This window comes from Bison bison, unplaced genomic scaffold (genome assembly GCF_000754665.1).
Source record: "Bison bison bison isolate TAMUID 2011002044 unplaced genomic scaffold, Bison_UMD1.0 scf7180017864280, whole genome shotgun sequence".
NCBI lineage: Eukaryota > Metazoa > Chordata > Mammalia > Artiodactyla > Bovidae > Bison > Bison bison.
This window is the reverse complement of record NW_011494852.1, coordinates 3,708,851-3,718,862: the sequence shown is the minus strand read 5'-3', so window position 1 is coordinate 3,718,862 and position 10,012 is coordinate 3,708,851. Positions and strand designations below refer to the sequence as shown.

General features: G+C 44.1%; 1 protein-coding gene and 1 pseudogene across 4 annotated transcripts in view; both read left to right on the top strand.

Annotated features, from left to right (window-relative positions):
- Positions 1 to 266: 266 nt before the first annotated feature.
- Positions 267 to 1,402, top strand: LOC104995221 (annotated as a pseudogene). The gene has a single exon (XR_826044.1). The product of XR_826044.1 is annotated as a calmodulin pseudogene (transcript).
- Positions 1,403 to 6,666: 5,264 nt separating this feature from the next.
- ZNF792 (zinc finger protein 792) overlaps positions 6,667 to 10,012 on the top strand; it is an 18,280-nt gene continuing 14,934 nt past the window's right edge. For 2 of the 3 annotated variants that reach the window (XM_010848970.1, XM_010848968.1), the window contains exon 1: positions 7,383 to 7,510. In XM_010848970.1, the coding sequence (XP_010847272.1) occupies positions 7,475 to 7,510 (36 nt within the window). In that variant the 5' untranslated portion in view covers positions 7,383 to 7,474. Of the gene's footprint in view, positions 6,924 to 7,280; positions 7,511 to 10,012 lie in introns of those variants that run through there. The other variant, XM_010848969.1, reaches the window with a different exon arrangement.

Here is a 10,012-nt window from a genome sequence, read left to right as displayed (position 1 = left end):
AAACACCCCCCAAACCCTATAGCTAACAACTTACTTAATGGTGAGAAAATAGATTCCTTCCCACTAAGACAGGAGTAAGGTAAAGATGTCCCCTCACATCAATCCTAGCAAGGCACATGGTTAATACACAAAATATACAAAAATAAATTGCTTTCCTATAAACGTCATGGGGTCGCAAAGAATTGGACACGACTGAGCAACTGAAATGAACTGAAACTAGAAATGAACAATTGGAATTTTAAGTTAAAATGAATACCATTGAGTCCGAGTGGAGTGAGCGAGCTGAGTGGTTGTGTGATTGCGTCCCGGAGACCCGTAGCGCTCGCAGCATGGCTGACCAACTGACTGAAGAGCAGATTGCAGAATTCAAAGAAGCTTTTTCACTATTTGACAAGGATGGTGATGGAACTATAACAACAAAGGAATTGGGAACTGTAATGAGGTCTCTTGGGCAGAATCCCACAGAAGCAGAGTTACAGGACATGATTAATGAAGTAGATGCTGATGGTAATGGCACAATTGACTCCCTGGAATTTCTGACAATGATGGCAAGAAAAATGAAAGATACAGACAGTGAAGAAGAAATTAGAGAAGCATTCCATGTGTTTGATAAGGATGGTAATGACTATATTAGTGCAGCAGAGCTCCGCCGTGTGATGACAAACCTTGGAGAGAAGTTAACAGATGAAAAGGTTGATGAAATGATCAGGGAAGCAGATATTGATGGTGATGGTCAAGTAAACTATGAAGAGTTTGTACAAATGATGACAGCAAAGTGAAGACATTGTACAGAATGTGTTAAATTTCTTGTACAAAATTGTTTATTTGCCTTTTCTTTGTTTGTAACTTATCTGTAAAAGGTTTCCCTCTACTGTCAAAAAAAAAAAAAAATGCATGTATAGTAATTAGGACTTCATTCCTCCATGTTTTCTTCCCTTATCTTACTGTCATTGTCCTGAAACCTTATTTTAGAAAATTGATCAAGTAACATGTTGCATGTGGCTTACTCTGGATATATCTAAGCCCTTCTGCACATCTAAACTTAGATGGAGTTGGTCAAATGAGGGAACATCTGGGTTATGCCTTTTTTTTTTTTTTTGAGTAGTTTTCTTTAGGAACTGTCAGCATGTTGTTGTTGAAGTGTGGAGTTGTAACTCTGCGTGGACTATGGACAGTCAACAATATGTACTTAAAAGTTGCACTATTGCAAAACGGGTGTTTTATCCAGGTACTCGTACACTATTTTTTTGTACTGCTGGTCCTATACCAGAAACATTTGCTTTTATTGTTAACTTGCTTTTTAAACTTTGTTTTAGCCACTTAAAGAAAATCTGCTTATGGCACAATTTGCCTCAAATCCATTCCAATTTTTATATTTGTTTTCCAATAAAAAAATTACAATTTACCCCCCCCAAAATAAAATGAATACCATTTAATTAGCACCAAGAAAAATGAAATAGATAAGATATCAATCTAGCAAAATATGTACAAGATCTACATGAGGAAAACTACAAAACTCTGATGAAAGAAATCAAAGAAGAAATAAGCAAATGTAGAGCTACTCCATGTTCATGGATAGGAAGACTCAATTTTGTCAAGATGTCAGTTCTTCCCAGCTTGATATATAGATTTGAAATTGCACATCTCAGATTGGGACATTAACTCACTGTCTTTTAATTGATATCACACACCTGGTCTCAGGACTTAATGAAGCTCAGGTTCTGTATATCTCATCACAGAAAGAATTCAGTGAGAGATAAAGTGATAGGTAAGAAGTGGATTTATTTAGAGAGATACACATTCCAAAGACAGAATGCAGTCATCTCAAAAGGTGAGAATGGCTTTGGGAGGAACACACTCCATAGACAAAGTGTGAGCCATCTCAGAAAGCAAGAGGCCCTCAAATGTGGGGTGACTAGTTAGTGCATAAAGGCTGGGTAATTTCATAGGCTTATGAGAGGAAATGAGTTGACAAGTCCAACCAATGGACATGAGTTTGAGCAAGCTCCAGAAGTTGGTGATGAACAATGAAGCCTGGCGTGCTGCAGTCTAAGGGGTCGCAAAGAGTTGGACACGACAGAGTGACTGAATTGAATGAGTGAGAGGATTATTCCACCTCTCTGGAAATAATCCTTTCTGGGAGAAGGGGTAAAGATATCCAGGAATTGGGCCACCTCCCACTTTTTGATCTTTTACAGTCAGTCTTGGAACTGTCACAGTGTTGTTGCTCAGTCGCTAAGTCATGTTTGACACTTTGTGACCCCACGGACTGCAGCATTCCAGGATTCCCTGTCCTTCACTATCTCCACAAGTTTGCTCAAACTCATGTCCATTGAGTTGGTGATGCCATCCAACCATCTCATCTTCTGGCACCCCCTTTTCCTCCTGCCCTCAATCTTTCCCAGCATCAGGGTCTTTTCTAATGAGTTGGCTCTTCGCATCAGGTGGCCAAAGTATTGGAGCTTCAGCTTCAGCATCAGTCCTTCCAATAAATATTCAGGTTGATTTCCTTTGGATTGACTGGTTTGATCTTGCTGTCCAAGGGACTCTCAGGAATCTTCTCCACACCACAATTCAAAAGTATCAGTTCTTCAGTGCTCAGCCCTCTTTATGGTCCAACTCTCACATCCGTACATGACTACTGGAAAAACAAAGCTTCCACTCCATGGACCTTTGTTGGCAAAGTGATGTCTGTTTTTAATACACTGTCTAGGTTTGGCATAGCTTTTCTTCCAAGGAGCAAGCGTCTTTTAATTTCAAGGCTACAGTCACCATTTGCAGTGATTTTGGAGCCCAAGAATATAAAATCTGTCACTGTTTCCACTTTTCCCCCATCTATTTGCTATAAAGTGATAGGACCAGATGCCATAATCTTAGTTTTTTGAATGTTGAGTTTTAAGCCAGCTTTTTCAGTCTCCTCTTTTACCCTCATCAAGAGGCTCTTTAGTTCCTCTTTATTTTCTGCCATTAGGGTGGTATCATCTGCACATCTGAGATTATTGATATTTCTCCTGGCAATCTTGATTCCAGGTTGGAATCCATCCAGCCTGGCATTCTGCATGATGTACTCTGAATATAAGTTAAATAAGTAGGGTGATAATATACAGCCTTGATGAACTCCTTTCTCAATATTGGCTCATGTTCCATGTCCAGTTCCAACTGTTCCTTCTTGACTTGCATGCTGGTTTCTCAGGAGACCAGTAAGGTGGTCTAGTATTCCCATTTCTTTAAAAATTTTCCAGTTTGTTGGGATCCACGCAAAGGCTTTAGCATAATCAATGAAGCAGAAGTAGATGTTTTCTGGCATTCCCTTGCTTTTCCCATCATCTAGTGGGTGTTGGCATTTTGATTTCTTGTTGCTCTGCCTTTTCTTTTCTTTTTTTTTTTTCCTCTGCCTTTTCTAAATCCAGCTTGGATATCTGGAAATTCTCAGTTCATGTACTGCTGAAGCCTAGTTTGAAACATTTTTAGTATACCTTTGCTAACATGTGAAATGAGTGCAATTATATGGTAGTTTGGACATTCTTTGGCATTGCCTTTCTTTGGGATTGAAATGAAAACTGACTTTTCCAGTATTGTGGCCACTGCTGAGTTTTTAAAATTTGCTGACATAGTAAGTGCAGCACTTTGATAGCATCATCTTTTAGGATTTGAAACAGCTCAGCTGGAATTCTATCACCTCTATTAGCTTTGTCTACAGTAATGCTTTCTAAGGCACCCTTGACTTCACACTCTAGGACATCTGGCTCTGTGTTGAGTGACCACACCGTCATGGTTATCGAGGTAATTAAGACTTTTTTTTTTTTTTGTATATTTCCTCTGTGTATTCTTGCTACCTCTTCTTAATCTCTTCTCAGTTGTGGATGTGTCTGGTGGTGAAAGTAAAGTCCAATGCTGTAAAGAACAATATTGCATAGGAACCTGGAATGTTAAGTCCAGGAATCAAGGTAAATTGAGCATGGTCAAGCAGGAGGTTGCAAGAGTGAACACTGGCATTTTAGGAATCAGTGAACTAAAATGGATGGAAATGGAAGAATTTAATTCAGATGACCATATATCTACTACTCAGGGCAAGAATCCCTTAGAAGAAATGGAGTAGCCTTCATAATCAACAAAAGAGTCTAAAATGCAGTACCTGGGTGCAATCTCAAAAATGACAGAATGATCTTGGTTCGTTTCCAAGGCAAACCATTCAACATCATAGTAATCCAAGTCTGTGCCCCATCATTAATGCCAAAGAAGCTGAAGTTGAATGGTTCTATGAAGACCTACAACACCTTCTAGAATTAACACCAAAAAAAGATGTTCTTTTCATGATAGTGGATTGGAATGCAAACCTAGGAAGTCTAGAAACACCTGGAATAACAAGCAAGTTTCACTTTGGGGTACAAAATGAAGGAAGGCAAAGTCTAACAGAATTTTGACAAGAGAACACACTGATCATAGCAAACACCCTCTTCCAATATCACAAGAGAAGACTTTACATATGGACATCACCAGATAGTCAATACCAAAATCAGATTGATTATATTCTTTGCAGCCAAAGATGGAGAAGCTCTATATAGTCAGCAAAAACAAGACCTGGAGCTGACTGTGGCTCAGATTATCAGCTCCTTTATTGCAAAATTCAGGCTTAAATTGAGGGATTTAAGGTCATTCAGGTATGTCCTAGATCGAGTCCCTTATGATTATACAATGGAGGTGACAGGCATATTCAAGGGATTAGATCTGGTAGATAGAGTGCCTGAAGAAATATGGAGAGGTTCATAACATTGTACAGGATGAGGCAACCAAAACCATCCCCAAGAAAAAGAAATGCAACAAGGCAAAATGGTTGTCTGAGGGGACTTTACAAATAGCTGAGAAAAGAAAGAGAAAGGAAGACAGCCTTCAGAATGGGAGAAAATAATAGCAAATGAAGCAACTGACAAATAATCTCAAAAATATACAAGCAACTCCTACAGCTCAAATCCAGAAAAATAAATGACCCAATCAAAAAATGGGCCAAAGAACTAAATAGACATTTCTCCAAAGAAGACATACAGATGGCTAACAAACACATGAAAAGATGCTCAATATCACTCATTATCAGAGAAATGCAAATCAAAACCACTATGAGGTACCATTTCACGCCAGTCAGAATGGCTGCGATCCAAAAGTCCACAAGCAATAAATGCTGGAGAGGGTGTGGAGAAGGGGGAACCCTCTTGCACTGTTGGTGGGAATGCAAACTAGTACAGCCACTATGGAGAACAGTGTGGAGATTCCTTAAAAAACTGGAAATAGAACTGCCTTATGATCCAGCAATCCCACTGCTGGGCATACACACTGAGGAAACCAGAAGGGAAAGAGACACGTGTACCCTAATGTTCATCGAAGCACTGTTTATAATAGCCAGGACATGGAAGCAACCTAGATGTCCATCAGCAGATGAATGGATAAGAAAGCTGTGGTACATATACGCAATGGAGTATTACTCAGCCATTAAAAAGAATAGATTTGAATCAGTTCTAATGAGGTGGATGAAACTGGAGCCTACTATACAGAGTGAAGTAAGCCAGAAAGAAAAACACCAATACAGTATACTAATGCATATATATGGAATTTAGAAAGATGGTAACAATAACCCTGTGTACGAGACAGCAAAAGAGACATTGATGTATAGATCAGTCTTATGGACTCTGTGGGAGAGGGAGAGGGTGGGGAGATTTGGGAGAATGGCATTGAAACATGTATAATATCATGTATGAAACGAGTTGCCAGTCCAGGTTCGACGCACGACACTGGATGCTTGGGGCTGGTGCACTGGGACGACCCAGAGGGATGGTATGGGGAGGGAGGAGGGAGGAGGGTTCAGGATGGGGAACACAGGTATACCTGTGGCGGATTCATTTCGATATTTGGCAAAACCAATACAATATTGTAAAGTTTAAGAATAAAATTAAAAAAAAAAAAGAAAGAGAAAGGAAAGGCAATGCAGAAAGGGAAAGATACATCCAACTGAATGCAGAGTTTCAGAGAATGGCAAGGAGAGATAAGAAAGCCTTCTTTAGTGAACAATGCCAAGAAATACAGGAAAACAATAGAATGGGAAAGACTAGAAATCAAGGTATAGATTGCTGACCGAGAACTTGCATTTTTAATGAATTCCTAGGTGATACTGATGTTACCATTTTGGGAAGCACTGAATTGAAGCAACTTTAAATATTAGTGTTGTAGGAAGGGGGACCCCTTCCAGGGCCCGAAACTGGGCTCTTGTCTAATACTTGGAAATGAATTGTCTGAGGAGACACATGTGCTGACAAAGCAAGAGACTTTATTGGGAAAGGGCACCCGGGTGGCGAGCAGCAGGGTAAGGGAACCCAGAACTGCTCTGCCACGTGGCTCCCAGTCTCAGGTTTTATGGTGATGGGATTAGTCTCCGGGTGGTCTTTGGCCAATCATTCTAATTCAGAGTCTTTCCTGGTGACTCAGCCAAGATGGATGCTAGTGAGAGGGATTCTGGGAAGTGGACGGACACGAGGTGTCTCGTCTAGACCTTTCCCGAACTCTTCCTGTTGGCGGTGGCTTATTAGTTCCGTATTCCTTATCAAGATCTCCTGTCCTAAAACAACTCATGCAAATTGTTACTATGGTGCCTGGCCAGGGTGGGCGGTTTCAATCAGTGTGCTTCCCTTAACATTAGTACACAAAGAACCTGTATATTAGATATTATCTTTATTATTTAAAGTGAATCTAGGTCCCGGGGAGCCTGCAGGATCAAGAGACCAGCCTACACCCACACAGGCAAGTGTGGGTCTCAAATTACAGACTTCTGAGGGCAGGCGGCACTTGGCCCCAGGCAGTCCCAGAGGTCTGGAGACCGTCCCTTAAGGAGGAAAAGCTCGCGGTGCCTCCCGGCCAATGTCAACCACTAGCGTAAGGTCCGCTCTCCTCCCCAGCCCACCTCCCTCCCGCTCCTCCCTGCGGCCCCTGACCCACCCTGCCGGATGCAGGACAGAAAACACTGTCCGGGAGGCTATGCCGGTGCGTCACCGGCTGGCGCTGGGCCAATGACAGCCCGGGAGAGTGTCGTTTCTTCCGGTCGGGGAGGTGGGGGCCGGAACTTCCTGCGTTTCTGCCCAGCTAGTCGTTTCCCCGGGCTGGGTCGGTGCGCCCCGAGCCGTGGGTCCGGGACTGGGGGTGGGGCTGGGCGGGTACCGCTTCCCAGGGGGTTTTCGGGAACGGGAGGGGGAAGGACAGGGAGGCCTTGACCCTTCTCTGCGCTTTTGAACTATCAGTGACCCCCTGGAACGCGGTGTCCGCCAGGGTCCCGCCGCGCCGCGCTCTCCGCGGCACCCGACTCTGGGCGCACTTGACCCGGAGGAGACTGAAGTCCCACCTCGCCCGGGGCCAGGCGCCGTGTCGCTACGCAGAGCCCGCGACACCCGCCTCGGTCACCCGCCTCTGAGGGCTCCTGCGTCCAGGGGCTGCGATGGCGGCGGCTGCGGCGCTGATGGACACAGCGCAGGTGAGTGGAGGGGCTTCAGGCCCGCAGCCGCTCAGCCCTTCATCCTCACGTACTCGCAGCCGGGGGATCAAAGATGGGCATTGCTCTACAACTTGACGTCTTTTTCATCTCTCTGCTTTTGAGTATGGGCTCCTGAGGGTTTGAGATGGAGCGAGTGGTCACTTGCAGCCTCGGGTCCTGAATCCAGGGCAGGGGTCATAGAGAGCGGGTCCCATTTCTGAACTCTAGTGGATGAGGTGGGAAACGGTTTCCTAGGCAATAGGAACCAGCGGTGTGCAAGTACAGGATGGAGCTGGGAGTGTTCAGAGAGCAGGTGGTCTGAAGTCAGCCTGGAATGGCCGGCTGAGAAGCCTGGCGTCTATTCTGAGAGTGTTGGGAGCCACAGAAGCCACAGAGCAGAGGAGGAAGGTGATGTGATTTACATCCTAACAGGGTCACCTGGATGCCAAGTGGAAAACTGACTGTGGGCTGAGGGTGAAGGTGGGGAGAGCAACCAGTAGCTGCTGCAAAACTGCTGGCCAGGTGAGGAGGGCAGGTGATTGCAGGTAGAAGAAGCGATTGGATTCTAGGTAGGTCTTCTAAGTGAGGCTGACCAGATTTTCTGAGGTGGAAACTGAGAAAGAAAAGCAGCGACTCGATGGATTTGGTGTTAGCAGCTGGAAGGATGGATGAACCATCAACTGAGAAGGGAACTTGTTTGTAGGAGGAATTTTCACTGGAAATAGCAGAAGTTACATTTGGGCCATGTTCTGATGTTCCAGGGACCCCTGAGTGGAGTTGAAGCTTGAGCAGCTAGACACACAGTTATGGTGTTTGGGGGAGGCTTAGTTTAGGTTAAGAGACACTGAATATATAAAGGGACATTGGCAGACTATACGTAAAATAGAACTCTGACCCACAACCTGCGGCAACCTGGCCAGGAAACAAACCCCCTTATCTACAATAAACAACCCAGGAGGCCATTCTGCTGTAAGTTAGACTTGCAGGAACCCAGATTGCTATCTCTAGTGACAATCCAGGGAGTTAATAATGTCTATAACAGTTGGCCTCAAATAACCAGGACGTAATAACTGACAACTGCTCTCGTTTTTGTTCCAACTTAAGACCAACCAGAAATAGCCAAATATGCACCTCTAACTGGTCACCTAGGATGCTCTGCTTCTAGTTAGTTTGCCTACAGCTTTCGCAGGCCAACAGGGCTTACCTGAAGGCTTCCTTTTTTTTTTCCCACTTATAAAGCTTTCCCATTCCTCTGCCTGCCTTTGAGTCTCTGCCAACATAGGGGGTTGGGAGATGGGGATTGACACATATGCACTATTGATCCTATATATAAAATTGATAACTAATGAGAATCTACTGTATAGCACTGGGAACTCAGTGCTCTGTAGTGACCTAAATGGAAAGGAAATCCAAATAAGAGGGGATATATGTATACATATAGCTGATTTACTTTGTTGTATGGTGGAAACTAAACATTGTAAAGCAACTATATATCAATAAAATTATTTTTAACAAAAATATTTAAAAATAAAGGGAACACACATGAATTAAAAAAAAAAATCAAAACTTAAGTGGCTAACTCCCTTTCTATAACAAACTCAGAATAAATAGCCTTTAGCTTTCTTGTTTGGTTGGTCTTTATTGTCACAGTGAGAAACACCAGGGACTTCCCTGGAAGTTCAGTGGTTAGGATTCCAGGCTTTCACTGCAGGGGGCATGGGTTTGATCCCTGGTCCAGGAACTAAGATCCCACAAACTGCACTGAGTGCTTAGTCACTCAGTCATGTCTGATTCTTTTGCGACCCCCATGGACCGTAGCCCGCCAGACTCCTCTGTCCAGGGGATTTTTTCCAGACAAGAATACTGGAGTGGGTTGCCATTTCCTCCTCCAGGGGCTCTTCCCAACCTAGAGACTGAACCCACATCTCCTGTGTTTCCAGCATTGTAGGCTAATTCTTTACTGCTGAGCCATTGGCAAAACCTGTGTGACAAAACAAAAACAAAAACATCCAAAATGTGGCATCTGGTGTGTGGACAAGGGTGTAACTGTGTGTCTGATTTGGAGGGTGGCAGTGACCTTAGGGGGAAGGAGGGAGGAAAGTGGAGCCTGAGAACTGGGCATCTTGCTTCGGTACGTTGGCTGGTTTGTTTGGCATCATAGAGACAGTTGAGGGAGAGTTAGTGTTTGTGGTAGTAGCTGGGTGGGGAGAGGGGGTCTGTGTGTAGGGAAAAGTGTGTCTGGCAGCTGGCCAAATTTTCCTGGGGGCCTAGATACGAAAGGAGGTCTGAGGCTTGATGATGATGGAAGTAGCGCTCAGTGAGGCCTCGGCTGGTGCTCATTTGGCCATCTGCATTCTCACCAGGCCTCTGTGGACCCTCGAGGGAACCATGGGATTTTCAGTCAGGCTGGAGAACCAAGGGGCAGATGGGGCAAGCTGGGAGAGCTATTAGACCCTGGTGGGTGGGGGCAGGAGGACCAGAGAGGTTGGCTTTGAATAAGTG